We start from the raw sequence: 22,741 nt of genomic DNA, 5'->3' as shown, positions 1-22,741 counted from the left end.
AGACCCAAAAAAGCAAATCAGTACAGTACTGTGTTAAACTACTAAAAAAATAAAAGGGAAAGCAGCATTTTTCTTCTGCATAGTAAAGTTTCAAAGTTTTGAAAGAACCACGTTTTGTTCAGTTATGAACATTTGAGTTACAAACAACCTCCATTCCTGAGGTGTTCGTAACTGAGGTTCTACTGTATATGCAAATATACAACTAAAATTGGTCTTCGCTTTTTAATTTTTAAACCCATGTCACCTCCTCCAATGATCTCTGTCCCCTTTCTCACTCCTTTTCCAGTTCATACTATTCCCATAGTCAGTACAGTCATCTGATCATCCCCTTCTTCCCACCGCACAATCATCAAAATTTGTATTTCTCTTCCCTTCTGGCTCTTCTCATCTAGGATGAAAGGTATCTCTGGCATAGGCTTCACATGCTCCTCCTATATCATACTGTTAGTTTTAGTTGGGTAACTGAGTTCTGCCTACCTAGAATTATATCATTTTCTTTCTGTCCTGAGCCATTATTTAACATACTGTTGCTGAGTACTGTTTAAACTAAAGCTTACTACCATTCACCTCAGAAGTGGGTGAATTTCAGGGTACGTCTACACTACAGGATAATTTCGAATTAACTTAAACCGGTTTTATTAAACAGATATTATAAAGTCGATTGCACGCGTCCACACTAGGCACATTAATTCGGCGGTGTGCGTCCATGGTCCAAGGCTAGCATCAATTTCCGGAGCGTTGCACTGTGGGTAGCTATTACTATAACTATCCGGCCAATAACTTCGATTTACGGCCACACTAACCCTAAATCGATATGTTAATATCAATTTTAGCGTTACTCCTCTCGTTGGGGAGGAGTACAGAAATCGATTTTAAGAGCCCTTTAAATCGATTTAAAGTGCATTGTAGTGTGGACAGCTACAGCGTTAAATCGATTTAACACTGTTAAAATCGGTTTAACAGCGTAGTGTGGACCAGGCCTCAGTGACTAGTAAAGTGATAACCGAATAAAATTTATTTCCATCTAAATCAGTGTATGTTTAGTAGGCACATTATAAAAACTTAAAAATCAAATCAAAAAAAGTGCAACAAACATTAAAATTCTTCACAATTCAAGACAGTCTTCAAAGCCACTAATGACTTCCGAATTCCAAAGTCCTAAAGATCTCTTCTCAATAATCATTCACCTGCAATACTCTGAACCTTTGACACAACCACTCTCCACATTTCTCCTTGAGACCCTCAGTGGTTTTTTTGGACTTCAGGACTGTCCAATTCTTAGTTCTCCTACCTTGCTAATCAAGCCTTCATAATTAGGCTTGCCTCAGGAGAAAGATTTCCTCAGTCTTCCCTTTTGGACATGCCCTAAGGCAGTGGTTCCTAAACTTTTTAATAAAGGTGACCTACCAAATGCATTTTTGTCTTTTGAGGGCCCCCACTGCTCCTACTTCCTCATCTCCCCTCCTCCACCCTCCTTCACAGCTGTCCCCACAACCCTTTACCCTCCCAACCCTCCCCCCACCCACAGCCCCTAGCTGGACCCCTCTCTCTCCCCATGGCCAGGCCACTGTCCCCACTAGCGTGTTGCCTGCTTGCTAGCTCCAGCTGCTTCCTCTGTACTGTTGCTGCTTCCCAGATCCTGCTCCCCACTCTGCTGCCTAAGGGAAGTGAGAACAGGATCCAGGCAGCAGCAGCATGAAGGAAGCGGCCTCCAGGCAACGCGCAGGGCAGAGAAAGACTGCTGACTGACTGTTCACTGGCTCTGGCTGCTTCCTCTGTGCTGCTGCCGCCATCTGGATCCTGCTGCCCTTGTCACTGCCTGATACTCAAAGTAAGTGGGATCAGAAGGGGACACACATGACCCATGATGTGGGAAACACTGCCCTAAAGGCCAGTCTTTCTCCTTTGCATTAGCCTTCTGGCTGCCTACATGTACAACTATTGTTATTTTTACCCTTCTACCCCCCATTCTGTACAGGCCCCCCATACCTCCTCAGAGATGTCTCACCACTTACACATGACAAAAACTGAACTTCTCATCTTCTTTTTGAAACTTCCCTGCCTACTTTCTCCATCATTGGTGACAAATCCACTCTCATTCCTATCACTTAAAGTTGCAACTTTGAGCGTCTCTTTTACTCTTCCCTTTCCTCGACATCTTGGCTGTCACCAAATCTAAATGCTGCTGCTTCTTCTATCACACTGGCTAAAAAAACAAAAACGCCCCTACCTCATCCTCTCTTCAGTCAAGCCATGGTTCACATCACCGTTACGTATCACATGAACTACTGCAGTCTTATCTACTCAGTTTTCACTGATATTCACCTTTCTCCACTTCAATCTATCCAGAATTCAGCCTTAATCATATCTCTGGCCATCCTAATTATATCTTCCTCTCTCAAATCCCTTCATTTGCTCATTACCTATTTCCTCATAAAATTCAAACTCATCTTGACTGCTAAGACTCCGCTCAACTCTGCCCCCTGCCTTGTTATCCCTCACTCCCCATTTTGTACCTTGTCTCTTCTTGCTTTTTTACTGTTTCCCGTCTTGCCCTCTCACCTTAATGCCTTTTCCATTCAGCTTCTAACCACGCATCAGCTGTCTTCTCTCTGCTCACTTTTATAGCCTTGTTTTCTGTCACCAACTTCCATTTCTGTGCAGTGTCCTCCTCCCCCCATCTCACTTCCTACTTTAAAATCATCAGAACTTATGATCTGCTTGTTATACAAGTGATTTTTGTTCACTTCAATCCTCCTTTCCTTTTGTCTACATTCCCTGTTTGTTCAAATTACAATGTAAACTGTGAAGCAATGACTAGGTCTGTTCATGTTGTATAAGAAATAGTCATTAATACGCCATAACTGCATTACGCTTTAGTGTTTTTTAATGCATCTCTCCACCCCAAAAAAAACTGCACTCATATCCTGATCAGCCACGTCTCAAGAGAAAGCTAAAAACAAACAAGTCTTCCAGTGTGATCTGAAGGTCACTCCAATGGCTTGCAAACTAAAGAGAAAAGCCAGGGATCCCTTTTTGAAAGTATGGTTCGGCTAGTTTCCATCAAGGACTCATTAGTCCTTCTATCACACCATCACCAAGTTCAGCAATAGCACATTCTACACCTCCTCCTCTCCTCCAAGAGCTGATAGAGGAAAATTCTCCTTACACAGACTTCGGGTGATATATTTTCTTTGGCGGTGATACTATCTGAACGTTTACGAACAGCAAGGGGACGTCGGGCACTTTTCTGTGGGCGGCCTGCAGGATGACTAAACAAAAAAGTGACATTACATTAAATATTTACAAATATAACTTAAGTCTCTATAGGAGAGCAATTCACTCAACACTTCAAGACCACTTTGCCTCCTTTTTAGGTCAGAATTACAAACCAATACAATAAACTACTTACTAAGAATGAAGACAATCTTGTTAAGGTAGCATGTGTGTGTGTGGAGGGGGTGGGGGGAAAGAGAGGAGAAGATGCACTGCGAGAAGAGAATAATTATGTGGAATTAATAAAGGAAAGATTTAGGATGAAGACTGGGAAATTATTTTCCTGACCATGAGGCTGTGGAGTCTCCCAAGAGCAAGGAGACAAAACTAGACAATGCAAAAAAAGGAATACTATCATGAATAATTGTGCTGTAAAGGGAGTGGGTGGGGGTAGTCTGGGCAATTTATTATATATACACATTTCAGTGATTCTATAACCTGACATTCTGGTTTTCTGAAGCAGACGATTCATCAAATATGGAGAAAAACGTAGTAGGATCCAGTGAAGGAGGGAGATCTGCATCTGGAATTAAAAACAGAGATGGGGTAATACAGACAGATACTCCTGCGCAGCACACACAATAGTGCTTCAGACCCATATAAAAGACAGCTCAAAGTGCCTGTCATAGCAGGAAGTATTTGGACTCATGCTTAAAAACATCCCATTTAAAACACAATAGTGGCTCACTGTGTTAAGATCATTTGGTTTAGCCATGTTAAAGTAACTCAGAGTAAAAGGATGGTTCTTAATGAGCCAGTGTGCTGTGTTTGGAATTTTCTTTATAGCTTGTACCTTTTTTCTTAAGTATGGTCTCAACTTTCTGCTCATCCTGGTCATCCAAAAACACACTGTCTCTCCAGATTTCTGAGCACACAGCTAGAGGCTGGGTTATTTCTGTCAGTAAGGAATAGTAATCTCATGTCTGACCATCAAGAAGAATTTTGTCAGCCTACACCCTTTCAGGAATGAGTAGAGTACACAAGGTCTGAAAAAAGGCATTCTCAGCTACAGCAGTCCAACTGTAGAACACTGCCAGCTCCTCCAGAGACTCTAAACTGATAGTCTCAAAGAGAGAGAGTATGAAACTCTAGAACTGTGCTCAGGAAAAAGGAGGAAGGATCCTCAGCTATTAAAATTATTAGATTTGCAAGTCTCTTTAAATAATCACACCTCTTAATCAACAGAACACTGAGCATCTGAGACCCCTGAACAAGACCAATGCCAATTAAGCATGTTCTTTTTGCTATTCTAATCCACACAGTTCTGCTATTCATTTGAATGACTTTCCATCAGCACAGCCTTCTCTTAGAATGGTATCAATGCAAACAGAACTTACCCTTGGAGCACGGCTGTTCGTGCTGCTGAGCATTTTCTGCCAACTGGGACTCACTGTGAACAAAATACAGGCAAGTTTTTAATACATGCATGCAGCCCCTAAGTAGACTTAGTAGACGAGCAAGCTGAACTCAGCTATGGTATAGCACACTAAACATTACTCCTCTCAGATAAATTATTAAAATCCTCTGAAGACAGATACCTGATTCTGTTCAGAGGCCAATACAGAGATCAGGATATATTTTGATGTATGATAGTTTTTCCAAAAACATGAGGAAAAATTAAAAAACAGGCTTCCCAGAAAGTGATCCATACTAAAAAATGCAAACAAAACCACATTGAGGCAGAGCCTCTCCACTGCCTGCTCCCGGAGCAAATCTTGCACTACCTTTGCAATCCAGTCAGTTTCTTCTCAAGAGACCCTGTAGTGAGTGCTACTATGCTGGAGAAAGCAACTTGTCCTTGTGCTTCAAGAGGTTCTGAATCGCCCACCAAAACTGATTCCATTCTTGCAGGCTCCCTCTCCTCTGTTGGCTGTGACCATGAAAGGGGAAGTGGGCAGAGAGAGAGAGAGAGAGAGCACTCAGTGAGTGAATTGCAAGCCATACTACCAACTTCCAAAACTGTACAGGATAGCATTCTGTGTGTAGTTAAAGTCAAGGTAGATTGATCACTTATTTAAATCACTGGTTTTAACGATGATTGAAAATCAGAAAGCGGATAACTTAATTATTATTTATAATTATATATAGTTTTTACACTTAATTTGGTACTTGGTTAGCCAGGAGGATACAGCATAACTACACACATTTATTTGAGCAATTACATTGCTTAATATAGAAATTAAGACTAAATAAATGTAAGAAAATGCATGGTTAGAAAGTGTATTTACTAGATAATTAACTGTTTATTCATAAATTTGTGTCTAGCTGTATATGGATGGATGTTAGAATTCTGTCTGGGCATTTTTAAACAGCATTTTTATTTCTAGTTAAAAACTACCGTATGGATGCATTGGATACATAAGAAAAAAGTATTTCTGCTTAACTTTCCAGCAAATTACTAACATTTGGAAAAAATGTAACATCAACATTCACTTCACTTTTAGGACTGAAAATTATATAGAAATGTAGTGCAGCATATGACAGACTGTGCGACATTTATAAAGGTTTGACATCAGAAGTGAAAAATGTTTTCTTCCAATTCAATATGTAAAAAGCAGCCTTTAAGTAAATAAGTTTGAGGTGGGCTCTTGCATTTAGTATATTTTTATTTACACAATTTCAATAGAAGCTCAGACCTTAACATAGGTTGTCAAATTTAGTTTTAAAAGAAAAAAATTTAAATAAAAAATCAGATTTAAATAAGTCAGATTTTTTTAAATCCATTAATTTTTATCCATCATAGTTAAGATAAACTGGGGGAAAAAAACAAAACACCTATAGAAAACAATATTTCACCCATCTTTCAGTTATTAGGGTGGTGGCCTTATGACTTGTTTATACCAAAAATTTAAATATCCCTTCAGAGTAAGAGAGAGGAAACTGTACTAGCCAGATAAAAACAGGAGTCACTGTTCCATTAGAACTTTCATCTGCCTTTATACAGGTAGGCCATTAGCACAAACGAACAGGAAAAAAGATACCTGCTCAGATGATCTCTGCTGCTGGTCATCATCTTTCTCCTTTAGCTTCTTCTCCAGCTCTTCAATCCTCCTCTGCATCTCTGCTGTCTGCTGTGCTATGGCATGAAACTCCTCTAAAGAAGGAAAGCGTAATTAAAGTATTATGTATTCCTTGTAAGTAACCCTGTAGCTAAGCCCAAATTATGCACACCCTCAGTAACAGACAGAAGATCCTCTTGTAAAGAAAAAGTTTCCTCATCTTACTTCCTTGGGAATGGTATCTATTTAGACTATTAACTAGGGCTATCAAGCAATTAAAAAAATTAACCACGATTAATCGCACTGTTAAACAATAATAGAATATCATTTATTTAAATATTTTGGGTGTTTTCTACATTTTCAAATATATTGATTTCAATTACAACACAGAATACAAAAATGTACAGTGCTCACTTTATATTTATTTATAACAAATATTTGCATTGTAAAAAATAGTATTTTTCAATTTACCTAATATAAGTACTGTAGTGCAATCTGCTGTGAAAACTGAGCTTACAAAATGTAGTTATGTACAAAAAAAATGCATTCAAAAATAAAACAATGTAAAATCTTAAAGCCTGCAACTTCACTCAGTCCTACTTCTTGTTCATCCAACTCACTAAGACAAGCTTGTTTACATTTGCAGGAGATCACGCTGCCCACTTCTTGTTTACCATGTCACCTGAAAGTGAGAACAGGCGTTCTCATGGCACCGTTGTAGCAAGTGTTGCAACATATTTACGTTCCAGATGCGCTAAAGATTCATATGTCTCTTCATGCTTCAACCACCATTCCAGAGGACATGCGTCCATGCTGATGATGGGTTCTGCTCAATAACGATCCAAAGCAGTGCGAACCAACACGTTCATTTTCATTATTCAAGTCAGATGCCAGCATGAGGTTGATTTTCTTTTCCGCTGGTTCAGATTCTGTAGTTTCCGCATTGGTCTTTTGCTCTTTTAAGACTTCTGAAAGCATGCTCCACACCTCATCCCTCTCAGATTTTGGAAGGCACTTCAGAGTCTTAACCCTTGGGTCGAGTGCTGCAACTATCTTTAGAAATCTCACATTGGTACCCTCTTTGTGTTTTGTCAAATCTGCAGTGAAAGTGTTCTTAGAATGAACATGTGCTGGGTCATCATCTGAGACTGCTATAACATGAAATATATTGCAGAATGCGGATAAAACAGAGCAGGGGACATACAATTCTCCCCCAAGGAGTTCGGTAACAAATTTAATTCACACCTTTTTTTAAAATGAGAGTCTCATCAGCATGAAAGCATGTCCTCTGGAATGGTGGCCAAAGCATGAAGGGGCATACGAATGTTTGGCATATCTGGCATGTAAATACCTTGCAATGCCAGCTACAAAAATATCACGCAAATGCCTATTCTCACTTGCTGGTGCCATTGTAAATAAGAAGAGGGCAGCATTATCTCCTGTAAATGTAAACAAACTTGTTTGTCTTAGTGATTGGCTGAACAAGTAGTAAGACTGAGTGGACTTGTAGGCTCTAAAGTTTTACATTTTGTTTTTGAGTGCAGTTATGTAACAAACAAATCTACATTTGTAAGTTGCACTTTCATGACAAAGATTGCACTACAGCCCTTGTATGAGGTGAATTAAAAATACTCCATCTTTTGTTTATCATTTACAGTGCAAATATTTGTAATAAAATATACACTTCAAAATTCAATTACAACACAGAATATATATGAAAATGTAGAAAAACATCCAAAATATTATATAAATTTCAATTGCTATTCTATTGTTTAACAGTGCGAATAAAACTGCAATTAATTTTTTTAATCATGATTGATTTTGTTGAGTTAATCGTGCGAGTTAACTGTGATTAATCGACAGCCCTACTATTAACAGAACCAAAGAGGATCAGATAGGTAAAAAGGCCCATTTGCCAAACAGATCCAATTTAATTCCTTCTGTTCCTGGATAAACCCCTATAGCTGAGGCAGACAGCATGCATTCCTTCCTAGGAACAGTTTGAGGAGTGCTGTCATCCACAATGGTTCACCTATTAACACTGATGAGCCAGTGAACCTCTTTTTCCCCTCCCCACCCGTTATAGACCTCCACATAAGTCTTCTCAGTCCTCAGTTTCTGGTTTTCTACTCTTAGTATCAACAGGTGCTAAGCAATAGTCCTACCTGATGCTTTGCCTTCAACAGTAGCAATAATGAAGGCTGCCACACCTAATGGAAACTGCAAATGTAGTTTTCTGAAGCAATCTGAAGAAACTTCCAGTCACCCCATTTTGATGCATACCTTCCCTTCTCTTTTTTGCTTTCTTTCTGTATATTTCAGCTCGGATCTCTTCCAAGGAGAACTCCTCTACTCCAGCATAAACTCTCTCTTTACCATACATTGCAACCTCTTTCTTCTCCTGACTGTCCTGTTGATGGTTTTGCACCCGTTGTAATGGATCTTCTTCCTTCCCAGGCTTCCGAGCACTTAAAACATGATTTATGCTGGGCTCAATTTTGCAGGGAGTACTAAGAGAACAAAAGATAATTAACATTCAGCACACAGTCCCCAGAGAGGGGAGCATGGGTGGAAGTATGGATATCTCAAAGGATCCAATTAAGTTCAGGACAGCCTATGGGCAACATAAATCAGCTCATGAAACAGGAAAGGCAACAGAAAGGAATGGAATGGCAGAAAAATTATAAGTAGACACCTATGGGTAAGTGGTAATGAACAGAAGCACCAATAAGGCCTAGTCAAATAGCATACACCTGCTATACAACACGCATGTTCTAGAGTGGGAGTTTTTGCCTTTAGCCCCAGAGACCCTTATGGATTCGTTTGCCACCTGCAGCTTCTTGTCACCAATCACCTCCCCCCACAACTCATTTTGTTATCTAAGCAAGAAAAGTAAGCCTGAAGACAACAGTTCCAACTGTCACCACTCCCAGTCAATGCAGACTTGTGAACAACTGAATCTGTGAAGTCTGTTTAACTCTGTGCAAGATGATGCTTATTGAAATTCTAATGTAGAGTTCTGTGGAAAAAATCCTAATGCAGAAAGTTAAAAATTTATGTTTTCACATTAAGAAAATACTGAGACACAACCCTGAGGCCAGCATGAAGATTTTGAAGCATGAAAGATAGAGGCCTCACAGTTGGGTTTGGGAAATTTGTTAGAGTCAGCTAACTCTATTTAGGACCCTTCTACCCCAAGCTTTCACATTCTGTTTTTCACTCTGTAAACATGGTTCCAGTTAAACTCTTTCAAGCATAGTTTGGGGTGAGCCAGTGCCCACAGCATGGACAGGACAGGATAGACTTTTCTAAACTGTTCCCATAAGGTATAGCCTCATCCAAAACTGACTGGCCAAACCACTTAGAAAGCTAATTTAGGTGGAACCATATTTAAAATGTTTCTCAATTCCCTTTAAATTTAAGTGTAGACAGGACCACACTGTGCAAACAGCAAAGGTTCAACCTATACGGTAGGAAACAACCATGTCAGGGGACCCAACTATATAGCATGAGGCAACTCCCATAACAGGTGAGATATTTTTATGTCTTTAGCATAGACAGGACCTTGCCTTGTTATAAACATGTTCCTGGATTATGATACACTTTTGGACACAGCTAGGTAGCATGGTTCCAGGACATGGCTTAAATTCCATGCACAATATACAAAACTATGGGCTTAGCTACACAGTGCAATAATGCACAACAGTGGGGTGTGAATTCTAATGTGCATCAACATTTTGTGCATGGAATCTAACTGGCCTGTGTAGAGACTGATGGAGGACACTAAAAGTTCCCTAGAGAGCATTAATGCAGCACTGTTCACACTGTGTAGACAAGCCCTTTAAGTAGGGAAAATCTGTGCTGCAACCAAGCCCTTGATGTTCTTGCTTTTGTATTTTATACATAGTCAAAAAAGAAGCAATGTTCCACTCATTTTCCCTACTGCAAGATAGTTATTCTTGCCACAGCTATCACCAGTCACCTTCTCCAGAAAGGGGTAAACAACCTCAACATTTTTAAATTTTTTTCCCTGATGTATGAAGCGATATAAAAACATCAGAGGAATTTACAGGCATTTTAGTGAGCAATGCACAAGCAGGAAGCTAGGTTCAAGCCAAGTAACATATTCCTCCATACTTGTCATGGAAACTTTTTAAAAGCTTTTCTGAAAAGAAAATCCCTCTTTAAGCTGACTCTAAAGTTCCAAAAAATACTACGAAACATAGGTACAAACCTGGATCACACTTAGCTACTCCCTACCATCACACAGATAAGAAGGCCATAGACTTATGAAGTAGACTTCTGAGAATTCAGGGCAGCTGTGTTCTTCTCCCTAACCCTGCTAGCTCCCACTACAAGCCTTCTGAGGCGACAAACTCACATGACTTGTTGCTGTGCAGACTCTTCCACATATGGGGTAAAACTGGGCAGCATACAGGGCACCTCTATACCAGAGTTCATGTTACCAGGAGGATGCTGAGGGAGCAGAAACTCCATGTTAGCAGCTTAAAGATTCATTCTTAAAACACACCCACAGGCTGATTTGTTCTCCTTCTCTGCCCAGACTTTTTGATGTCCGCAGTGACAACTCATTCCTTAGTTCTTAAAAATCCTGCCTCCATAAAAACCCATATTTCTCCAGCACTTCAGTTTCCTTCTGCTATGCAGTCAAGTTATAAAATTTCCAAATGGCCATCAGACCAACATACCTTTCTTTTCGACTCCTATCTCATTTCCAGAGATGGTGATAATCGTCACTACCCAGTCAATATCTTTTTCCTCTTCCACTCACTTTTCGCTTAAGATTGCCCCAATACTTCAGAAGCATAATCTCTACTCTCAGCTGAATGCTTCCTGACTTCCCTATTTTCCTCCCTTGCAGATTATGAACAGGAAGTCAAAGGAAGCATCAAGTTGGCAATCCTTGTTCCTTCTCATTCCCCTTGACTTAATTAAAAATAAGGCTGTCAAGTGATTAAATAAATGGTATTCTATTGTTTAACAGTGCGATTAATAGCGATTAATTTTTTTAAATACTTTCGGATGTTGTCTACATTTTCAAATATATTAATTTCTATTACAATACAGTGTACAATACTCTGTTTATATTTTATTACAAATATTTGCTGTAAAAAAAAGAAATAGTAGTTTTCAATTCACCTTATACAAGTACTGTAGTGCAAGCTCTTTATCATGAAAGTTGAACTTACAAATGTAGAAGAATGTACAAAAAATAACTGCATTGAAAAATGAAACATAAAACTTTAGCACCTACAAGTCCACTCAGTCCCGCTTCTTGTTGACAATGTCACCTGAAAGTTCAACCAGGCATTCACATGGCACTGTTATAGCCGGCGTCGCAAGACATTTATGTGCCAGGTGCACTCAAGATTCATATGCCCCTTCATGCTTCAACCACCATTCCAGAGGACATACGTCCATGCTGATGATGGGTTCTGCTCAATAATGATACAAAGCAGAGTGGACTGACGCATGTTCATTTTTATAATTGGAAAAAGTCATGCCACCAGCACAAGGTTGATTTTCTTTTTTAGTGGTTCGATTTCTGCTGTTTCCGCATCGGAGTGTTGCTCTTTTAAGACTTCTAAATGCATGCTCCACATCTCATCCCTCTCAGATTTTGGAAGGCACTTCAGATTCTTAAACCTTGGGTTGAGTGCTATAGCTATCTTTAGAAATCTTACATTGGTACCTTCTTTCTGTTTTGTTAAATCTGCAGTGAAAGTGTTCTTAAAATAAACATGTGCTGGTCATCATCTGGGACTGCTATAACATGAAATATATGGCAGAATACGAGTAAAACAGAGTAGGGCACATACAGTTCTCCCCACAAGGAGTTCAGTCACAAATTTAATTTTTCTTTTTTTTTAAACGAGCATCAGCATGGAAGAATGTCCTCTGGAATGGTGACCAAAGCATGAAGGGGCATATGAATGTTTAGCATATCTGGCACATAAATACCTTGCAACGCTGTCTGCAAAAGTGACATGCGAAAGCCTGTTCTTAATTTCAGGTGACATCATATAAAAGAAGCAGGAAGCAGTATCTCCCATAAATGTAAACAAACTTGCTTGTCTTGGTGATTGGCTGAACAGGAAGTAGGACTGAGTGAACTTGTAGGCTCTAAGCTTTTACATTATTTTTGTTTTGAGTGCAGTTATGTAACAACCACCAACAACAAAAATCTATATTTGTAAGTTACACTTTCAGAATTGCACTATAATACTAGTATTTTTCAATTCACCTCACACAATTTCTTTTGCTTATCATTTTTACAATGCAAATATTTGTAATAAAAATATAAAGTGAGCACTGTACACTCTGTATTGTAATAGAAATAAATATATTTGAAAATGTAGAAAAAATCCAAAAATATTTAATTTCAGTTGGTCTTCTAGTGTTTAACAGTGTGGCTAATCGCAATTAATTTTTTTGAGTTAAGCACATGAGTTAACTGCAATTAATCAACAGCCTTAATTAAAAACTTCAGGTACTGTGAAACACACTCCATTCACTTGGGACCAACATGCTAGCGATGCAAACACATTTCATTCTCTTAATCAAACTGCCCTTTAACTAGTGGCAATTCTTTTCTCAGGGTTTCCATAATTTGAGTCCTTTGCTCTTTCCTACTTTTCCTTCTCTGTTTGATTTCTAACCATTTTCACTCTCATGAAACTCAGGTGGTCATATTTTCTACTGCCCTTCTTCCACATCTATTCTCTCCATTTGCTCTGACTAAATCACTCAGGTATTGGAGCGATGGAGGCCAGAAGTACCTATATAAACAAACTTTTTACTTAATTTCAGCTGCTCTCAGCTAACATCTGAGACTAAACTGCTTCTTGTCAAAGAGGAGCAGCCTGAAGCACAATCTCTTCTCCCCCAGCCTTTCCCTGTCTGTCTGCAAGCCTCTCTACCTTGCTAACGTATTGCCTTGATGCAACTTCTCCTCAACACCTTCTTGATGCTTTTGGTGTATCAACTTAACTGCCACCACTCTCAAGTCTCAGTTCTCCAGCCACCAGACCTGTGGAATGTTACTGATCCCCTTCCCATGCATATAGAGCTGCACAACCACATCCTCAAGCTGTTGCACAAGCTGTGCTGAACTAAGCCAGTTTAGCTGCAGCTAATTAATCTTCTGCTTTGCTCTCATCTCATGTCACTGGACTAACACACAAAACCACACCCACCCACACCTTCCCTCCCATCCCTTTTCCTACTCCACCCTTGGCCAGCTTCTCTCCTTTCCACCCCACCCTAGCTCCATAATAGGGTACGAGGTCTCTTCTGTTGCACCTTCTCGTTAGCAAGAATTAGACTCAGCAGACATATCCGTTGACTTCACAGTGGCAAGGGGAGCTTTCTTATAAACCAGTGGAGCTAAGGGGCTGGAAGCAGAGATGTGGAGATTTTTCAGGAAGTTATAGAAATAGCTTGGCTTAGGAAGAAATCTTAGATTGAGGTTTTTGTTACACGAGTTACAATAAAGCTAAATCCTACGGGAGGAAGGTAAGTTTTACTTCATATATAGCATGTGTAGACTTAATTTGAAAGAGACTGGGAAAAATCACCTACTCTTATAACCTCCCTCCTCCTTTTTTAGCCAACCAGCCTTGCCACTCCTTACCCTGCCCAAGTTCCAAGGTCCTGCCTTCAGTTCGTTCTCTTTGGCCCTTCTTGTTGGGGGTGCTGCCCATGGCTGTGGTGTAAGTATAGGAAGCTCAGCTCTGGAGACTGAGGCTGCATTCTCATCAAATACAGCAAAATTTGGGCCATTTGACACCTGTTGAGATGTTGAATTCTGGAAGCTTCGGCCTCGGTTTGCAGCTAGATGTGAAAAGGAGACAAGTTGTATATGAATAATGTTAGGAAGTTATTTGCATACTATACTCAAGTGTATTTTTGACATCACAAGATTACTGTTTTTCAATAAGCATAAGGATTGACCAGCCGAACTTACCTTTAAGAGCATCGCCTACACGACTGATTGGGGCTCTCACGTTTTTCTTCCCCTTGCCTTTCAGTTCTGCCAGTGAGCTCCTTTGGGTTTCAGTTATAACAGGAAGATCCAACTCCTCCTCCTCATCTTGCTCAAGTCCCAGTAGGGTCTGTCGAGAGACACGGGCTTGAAACTGCCTGAAGAAATGCAAAAAAGTTAGTGTGAATTTCACTACACAGGTTGCCTACTCAGAGCTGTACAAAACAAATCCATTTTTACTCATTCTACAGGCTAGTTTTACCTGTGATGGGACTGTAGTTTGTCTTGAGGCTCAGCCCTGCGCTGAAGCCCTTCCTGGAATATTAAATCTGCTTTCTTATAACTACCTCTCGCCTCAAGCGCCTCTGCCCATGTGATGTAGAATAACGCCAGCGATGTGCCAATTTCCTGACTGTGTAGATAACTGTAGAGGTCCAACGGTTCACTACAGTAGTTTCCCTGAAACAGCCCAGAAGTTTCAGTGATTTACTGCACCAAGTTAAAAAAAAAATTAAATAAAAATAAGACTCTGGGTCAATTGCTGCCCTATGATGCACCTGCAAGGCTTCCATTGTTTTCAATTCAAGTTCCACAAGAGCAGACCCAAGGTTAGACATAATTCTTTGCATGTAAGAGAAATATCAAGAGTTCACAAGATGAGGAAAGCAACTGATAGAAATTCAAATATACTGCTACTAAGCAAGACTGCTATTGTTACCTATGACTCCATGCATATACTTCATGAGTGGTAGAAAATTCCAGCCCATAAACTTACATATAGGTATTTTCTCTCTTTAATTTTTCTTTATAATAGTGTTTAAGAATTGTTTAAGATGCCAGACTAATGGCCCTGGAGGAAAAAATCCTGTTAATCCTCAGAACAGGTATACCCTACATTTGGGGAATGGGAAGAGAAGCAAGAAGAAAGACTACCTCTAGCATCCAGAAGGCAATTTAGGATTTAGGGAATTCATTTAGTACCAAACTCAATTTGGTACCAACTAAGATGAAAGTTAGTGGTAGTTTTGATGTGGAATTGAATGAGCATCCTATATCATCAACTTTAAAATCACTCCTGAACCAGGCTAGATTCAGAAGGGTGACCTACAAACCACCATTACTAACCTCAAGCCATCCAGATCCAGTTCGTCCAACAAATGCACCTTGTGAAACCAGCACAACAGTTCTAATCAACATTTATTATGTTAAATTATTTCAGGTCTCATATTTTATAACTTGGGTTAGAGAAGTTACATTAAAACTAGAACCCTTCCTTCTGCCTCAGAAGCAAGCAAAGCTTTACACTGGTCTGATCTTCACTGGAAGGAAAGCAGAGTGGTTAGTATTACTGTAATACCTAGGAGACCTAGTTATGGACCAAGCCCCCACTGTGTTAGGCACTATAGTTACAGAACAACAACAACAACAACAACAAGCCTCTGCCATAAAGATCTTCCAATTTTACTTTATTTTTTGACTGTTACATTAGTTTTGGAATTAGCTTCTTTTCACTGTAAGGCAGGTGAGTGGCAGCAGGATTCTCACTTCATCTTAACTACAGATGTGAGACAGTTCAGGATCACCCATTTTCCTACTTGAAGGGACCAATGAAATCACCACTCTGAGGGACAAGGAAAAGGATATGAACTTTATGAAGTGTCCAAGTGTGATAGTAGCTAGAGAACATTATGTGTCTTCCAGGAGTAACAATCCTGGCTAACAGAAGACTTAGTCTCCCCCTACCGGGGCGATGCAGAAGAGAGGGTAATAGGCAGAAGGAACCCGGTTCTGGGAAGCAAAAAGTGCTTCAAAAGGATGTGCTGCCTCTTAGCAACACACAGGGCATATGCAGTGGAAAATGAGCCCCCTAAAGAAGCATGTGGACTGCTATTGCATATGGTGCACCTGCGCCTTTAAAAAAAAAACAAAAAACACGTTTCTGAAATGTTTTTGCCTGCTATTGTTATGACATTTAAGACAACTAAGAAAAGATTACAAGAGAAAATTTTCTTCTCTCCATTTATGCTGTGTACTCAGTTTCACTGTCAGTTTCCTCTGTTTGTGTCTGTCTTCCATGCAGCAACAGGGGAGAGAAGAAAAACATCAAAGGATGAAAAACCATGAGCCATTCTGAGGCTTAGGGGCAGATATAGTAGCTGACACTTCATTTATCCCTCACTGTTTATATATTTAAAAAAAACAATTGGCTAGATTTCAAGTCAGTTGCATTCCTTTAAGCTTATTCTGCTCTGTTTAACTGATCAGAGAATCGAGCTGCATCAGTCTGAAGAAATATGTAGTTTTTCAAATGAATACTTCTGAAGAAAGCCAGGTACAATTTTTGTCCAGGCTGAATGACACCAGAAGACTCCTGAAGATTCCATTGGCAGAGCAGTCTTTGAATGACAGATTGGTATATGAATCCTATATTGTGAACAGCTGTTACGTGCCTGATATAAGTGTAAAGAATTAATCTTAAATTTGCACTGGTAGCAGTCACAAAATGCACTGTACAAAGAAAAGCAGTTCAGTAACATCCAAAAGCTTCAGAAAATGCTTAAGAAAGTACCTAAGAGAACATCAAAAGGATACTTACAAACTTGAGCCAGAGACTGAGATAGCGAGGGTCTTTGTAATATCTCTGCTGCTCATTCAGTGCTTTTACAGCTCTCTCCAGAACAGCTGAGAGATTGCTCTCTTTTCCACCTTGAGGGAATGTTTGCTCTGTCCATTTGATGTACCTGTAGATGGTATAAAAAGATGCATCTTAATTTCTATATATTATGAAGAGAAAAGAAGAAAAATTTGGTTTATAGTACTGAGAAAAGATAGATCATAGATTACACTGCTCTACAGCCAAAATGCTTCTGAAATAAATGTTGTCCAACTTTACTAATTCTGGGTCACTGAGAACGAAAATGATGCTTAAAATTGTTGATTGGCTCTAGTTTTCAAGATATACTATTGGGTCAGTATATATGACCCTTGACTTGGGAATGGTGGAGGATAAGTGAGTTATAAAGGGAAGGGATCTCAGTTTAAACCAGAAATGACTAAAATACATCTTTGACTGCATCTATGAATAAAGCTATGACTGGGTTTGGACAGTACTTGCTTTTTAGGCAAAATAATGAATGATGCAATCTGAAGCTGGTATTGCGTCATACATGATATGAATTGCATCATGTTATTCCTAGAAGTCATAGATGATGCAATCATAACGAAGCTTACATCACTCTGCTGAACAAATTCCCCTATATCAGCTCTAGAAATCACACAGTGTTGTGCTCTCTTATTTGTCAGTGTTTGATTTTGCAAAGGGACACATTTCTGTTTAGCCAAAGTGAGCAGAGATGCCTCGTACTTGTGTGAACAGTGCAGATAACTTCTGCTATGTTTGTGGTGAAGTGACTTCTGCATCACAAAAGCGCAGTATAACCGCTATGGTTAAGAAAGCCTATCACCTTTATTTTGGCTGCAAAATTGGAGATCAGGACAAGAGGTGGGCCCCACACATATGCTGCAACACTTGTGCAACAAATCTTCGCCAGTGGTTGAACAGGAAAAGGAAAATCTATGCCTTTTGCAGTGCCAGTGATTTGGAGAGAGCCAACAGCTCATACCAGCAATTGTTACTTCTGCATGGTGCCTCCAGTTGGGAAAGGTGTGTCAAAGAAGAAAAAGTGGACTGTGCATTATCCAAACATTCTATCAGCTATACGCCCAGTACCCCACGGAGAAGGACTGCCGGTTCCTGATGCACCAGAATCATTCTCACTTGAGTCAGATGAGGAAGAGGATGAAACTTCTGGTCCTGAACCATCAATGTCACAGGACCCACATTTTCTCCCATCCTCCTCCTCTGAACCACACCTCATAACACAATGTGAACTGAATGACCTTGTCAGGGATTTGGAACTACCCAAGAGTAAGGCAGAGCTGTTGGGCTCCAGACTACAGCAGTGGAATCTCCTGGCAGGCTATCAGGGCAAATGGAGCCCATCAGTGCTTGCAGACTATTGCTGGACAGTGACAAGAGATGCTCCATTTAATGAATACAAGAGACAAGCCAAGAAGCACCGAGTAGACACTGAATAGGACTAAACTATGTACATAATAGTTTTTTTGCCTTTTGTTTCATAATAAATTTTATTTATATAACCCTTTTGCTGATTTTTAAAGTGTTACATAAACAGGACAGGTGAAATATTATCATGTAAAGCAACCATAAACACATGAAAAGACCTAGGTTTACAATTTATGATTAAAACTCTACTATCTACACAATATACCTAGACATAAAATGTAAAAACTTAAATATCTTAGAAACAGTAGCCAATCAGTTGTTTTAATTGTCATATTTGAATTCAGCACATCAAAATACACAATAAATATCACATTTTATCTCTGAAGCAGGCGACTTCTCAAAAATTGTAGACCAGTGTTATTACAACAGAAGACATTTCTCCTTGTAGACCTTAACCCGTTGATCAGGGGGTTTCTGTTAACAAAATGAAAGCACTTTATTCACTTCTTGTAACATTCCTACATGAGCAGCAAAGAGTCCTGTGGCACCTTATAGACTAACAGATGTTTTGGAGCATAAGCTTTCGTGGGTGAATACCTACATGAAACTCTCTACAATTTCCAACTATTAGAGATTTTACTGTCCCATTCTAGCAAAATAAAGATTGCCTACCTGTCCCAAACATCCAATGGATCATCCCCAGAATAAAAGCGGATTTCAGATTCAAATCCCCTAGAAAAAATACAACATGATATGTAAACAGTAGTTCAGTAACTACAAAGATATAGTTAACATGGCAGAAAACAAGATCTTCACTCCTATTCAAATCGCTGAGACTATTTCTTCGGAGACAAACTTGTTTATTTCTCCAGCAGCAGGACCCAATCCTGCTCCCACTGGTGTCAAAGGAAACAAATTAGGCTCTTAAACCACCCTTGGACACAAAGTTTTCTAGTACTCTGACATTTATCAACAAGGAGGGATTGGAACAGCCTTTCAGTGCACATTTCCAAGTTACTATCCTGAGAGTCATATGGTCCCATCAAAGAGGATTCTTGTACCCTGCTATGGGAAGTTACCAGGGAGGGAAAGATAATCAACTGACAGGTAGCCCATTTTGATGGATTATTATAGTGGAGAAGTGTTTTTCCCTGACAAGTAGCCGCCCTTACTAGATTATTATGGTAGGAGTTGCGCACTCCCTGTTCAGTACTTTCACTTGGAAGATTATTATAAAGCAAAGGGGGAAAAAAGGAGGGACATCCTCCTGTAATATTTGTATATTCCTCTTTAGAAGAATATTCAGACACAAGAGATTCTCCTTAGTCCAGTGTTCTCAAACTTTCTTATTGATGACCCCTTTCACATAGCAAGCCTCTGAGTGCGACCTTCCCTTATAAATTAAAAACAACTTTTTTATATATTTAACATCATTATAAATGCTGGAAGCAAAGCAGAGCTGTGGTAGACGTTGACAGCTCATGACCCCCCCATGTAATAACCTCGCAATCCCTGAGGGGTCCCAACCCCCAGAGTTTGAGAACCCATGCCTTAGTGCTTGCAGTTTAAACGTTCCACTATTGAACCATGAAAGAATTCTCTCTGGCACCAGCCCTTCATCTATACATTGCATAAAAGGCAAATTCCTTTGACACCTTTAGTTTGCTACAACCATACACAGCAGCATTAGTAAAGACTCAGACCGTACTTCTACTCCCTACAGTCTTCTTATAGCCAGGAGACTAATGGTGGAAACTCAGCAGAAGGTACAGAAACACTGATGAAAATAGGTCAATATTTTACTCACTGTTTTTGTTGCTGAATAGCTGTGTGGCTGGAAGTCTCCTGCTGAGCCAAGACTTCCTGCAGGGTAGACATGACCCGCCCCTGTCTCAAGGGTTGCACATTCTCTTTACTCAGCTCCCACTCATTCCACTCCTGTGACATGGTGACCTCTCCTGAAACACTGCACAAGAAAGTAAACAATAGAGAAAGGGCTGTCCAGAGCTTCAGGTGCTAGCCTGGGACTTACTTGACGCACCCAATTCTCTGCTCTGCCACAGACTTCCCGCAACCTCAGGCAAGTCACTTAGCTCTCTCTCTGCCTCAGTTCCCCATGTGCAAAATAAGGATAACAGCACTTTCCTGTGTTGCAAAGGTGTCATGAGGATAACTGCATTAAAAATTGTGAGGCAATTAGATGCTACAGTAAAAGGGGGTGGGCCAGACAGATAGAATACCATGGACTCCTGTTATACTCTTATTAAAGCTACAACTTGAGAAGAGTGAGGATGAGAGAGAGACCTTTGATGGAGTATTAACTAAATGAACCACCAACTTTTAAGTGTTGGCTGAAAGATCACAGCCACTGGGGCTCTTCCATAGACTTGGAAGAATTCTATGTTTTATAATTTTGACAGATAATATAGATGCTTATTTTAAACATTTTTCCTATTTACATGTTCAATTGCATTAAATTATGGGTTTTAAGCATTTTGTTTCATTTTTATCAATTTACATTTTCACAGTTGCAGGAAATTAGGGTGACCAGACAGCAAGTATGAAAAATCAGGACGGGGGGTGGGGGTGGGGGTGAATAGGAGCCGATATAAGAAAAAGACCCCAAAATTGTGACATCTGGTCACTCTACAGGAAATGATGCGGGGGGGGGGAGAGGAGGGGAGGCAATAAGTACTGACTGTCAGCAGAGGTGGGGATTCAAAAAGGTAACGCTTTATAGAACACAATCTCTCAACATCACAGAACAAAACTATACAAACTAAACCTCTTTCAATCAGAAGCTCTGGAGCTGTGTTTTTTCTTACTTTGCCTATGGGTAAGGGGCAGTAAGGATGGACAGAAACGTGTTTCTGTGGGTTTGCCGGTGCAGGGTGAAATCCTGGCTTTGCTGGCATTTACCAATAACAATCTAAACCTGCGGGGGGGGGGGGCGCAGGAGCGGCCCCCATTGCGCAGGGCGGGCGGGCGGGGCTGGTGCATCTGCCACACGGTGGTTTGTAGACCCCCCACCCCTCCTCACGGTGAAGGGGGAGACCGAGGTTCTGAGATCGCTGGGGCACGTCCGAAGGCCCAACCCTTCCTGGGACACCCCGCTGAGCCACCCCAGCGCCGTCCTGCCCTCAGCGCTCCCCGGGCCGCCCCGCAGAGCCCACCCAGGGGCGCCTCCCCTCGAGCCGCGCTCGCTCGCTCACCCACCCGGCGCGGCAATCACAGATCCACGGACACCGGCTCGGCGCCTCTAAGTCCTAACAGCAGCCAGCTCGCTCCGTTCGAGAGTTTAAACTTCAACCGCCACCAGCCTCGGCGCCATTGGCCGGTCCCTAGTCCCACGGACACATCTGATTGGTTCCGCAGCCCGCCGGAAGCTCCGTGAGCAGAAGGGTAGTTTTCGCTGGGCCCATTTGCTACGGCAGAGCCTGGGGTCGGGTCGGGTCACGCCCCTGCGCAGGGGGAGTCCGAGTGCGGGTTCTTTCTACGTTCTGCTGGCCGCAGCATGACAGGGTTCAGGCTGACCTCGGCCCTTCATTAAGCTCAAGCCCCACAAAATTGCTGGTCGGGCTCTGGCCCTCAGCCGGCAGGGACAGCATCAGGGTTGCCAACCAGCTAATCCCACAGACTCCCGTGCCCGCCCCCGCTCACTTATTCCCTTTCTGCCGCTGCATGCTCTCTTCCACCCTCACTCACTTTCACCAGGCTGGGGCAAGGGGTTGGAGTTCAGGAGGGGGAATGGGCTTTGGGAGGGGGCTAAGGACAGGGGGTGAGGTGTCCTGGCTCTGGCCGGGTGGTGGTTACCTTGAGCAGCTCCCGGAAGGGAAAATGGGAGAATTTCCAGAGGCCTGGAAAAGGGACAAATATAATGTCCAGCTATAAGAAGGAAAATAAGGACAACCGAGGAAATTACAGACCAGTCAGCTTAACTTCAGTACTCAGAAAGATAATGAAGAAAATAATTAAGCAACCAGTTACAAGGGATGCCTAATAATCCACAGGCACAGGAACATTTATCCAGCCTTCAACAGAAAAACAATATGTGGACATTCAGAAAAGCTTGGCTAAGGTTACCCCACCCAAAGGATGTCTCAAGATGGGCCTACATCCTCCAATCATACCTTTGCTCTTCTTAACTTGCAATGGCATATCTTGGAGGAAAAGAGGAATGGGTAGGTCTCGGGGACAACTATACCACCTAGTGGTCGGTTAATCCTCAGTCTGACTGAGTAACCAGTTCCCTTCATTCATGCTCATAGTTAACTACTGAGAGTTGCGTTCAAATCCCTCCTACCATGACAGAACCATTAAGTTATCTTTATGGAAAAGTGCCACGCTATTCCTGCAAACAGTGCTGCATCTCGCAACAGTGCCACTACAGCATGTGGGGTAACAACTGAGTAGAATACTGTCAGATTTTTTTAA

The 22,741-nt window shown here is 40.9% G+C and overlaps 1 protein-coding gene across 1 annotated transcript in view; it reads right to left on the bottom strand.

Annotated features, from left to right (window-relative positions):
* BUB1B (BUB1 mitotic checkpoint serine/threonine kinase B) overlaps window positions 1-21,637 on the bottom strand; it is a 43,401-nt gene extending 21,764 nt beyond the window's left edge. Inside the window, 15 exon segments of the mRNA XM_030559443.1 lie at window positions 3,170-3,272; window positions 3,715-3,799; window positions 4,070-4,171; window positions 4,614-4,666; window positions 5,001-5,146; window positions 6,258-6,370; window positions 8,559-8,785; window positions 10,657-10,751; window positions 13,930-14,129; window positions 14,263-14,438; window positions 14,543-14,739; window positions 16,877-17,021; window positions 18,980-19,039; window positions 20,115-20,273; window positions 21,524-21,637. Coding sequence (XP_030415303.1) covers window positions 3,170-3,272; window positions 3,715-3,799; window positions 4,070-4,171; window positions 4,614-4,666; window positions 5,001-5,146; window positions 6,258-6,370; window positions 8,559-8,785; window positions 10,657-10,751; window positions 13,930-14,129; window positions 14,263-14,438; window positions 14,543-14,739; window positions 16,877-17,021; window positions 18,980-19,039; window positions 20,115-20,254 — 1,842 coding nt within the window. The 5' untranslated portion in view covers window positions 20,255-20,273; window positions 21,524-21,637.
* Window positions 21,638-22,741: the final 1,104 nt, after the last annotated feature.

This window comes from Gopherus evgoodei, chromosome 4 (assembly GCF_007399415.2).
Source record: "Gopherus evgoodei ecotype Sinaloan lineage chromosome 4, rGopEvg1_v1.p, whole genome shotgun sequence".
Taxonomy (NCBI): domain Eukaryota; kingdom Metazoa; phylum Chordata; order Testudines; family Testudinidae; genus Gopherus; species Gopherus evgoodei.
The sequence above is the reverse complement of the archived record's forward strand: the minus strand, read 5'-3'. Positions and strand labels throughout refer to the sequence as shown.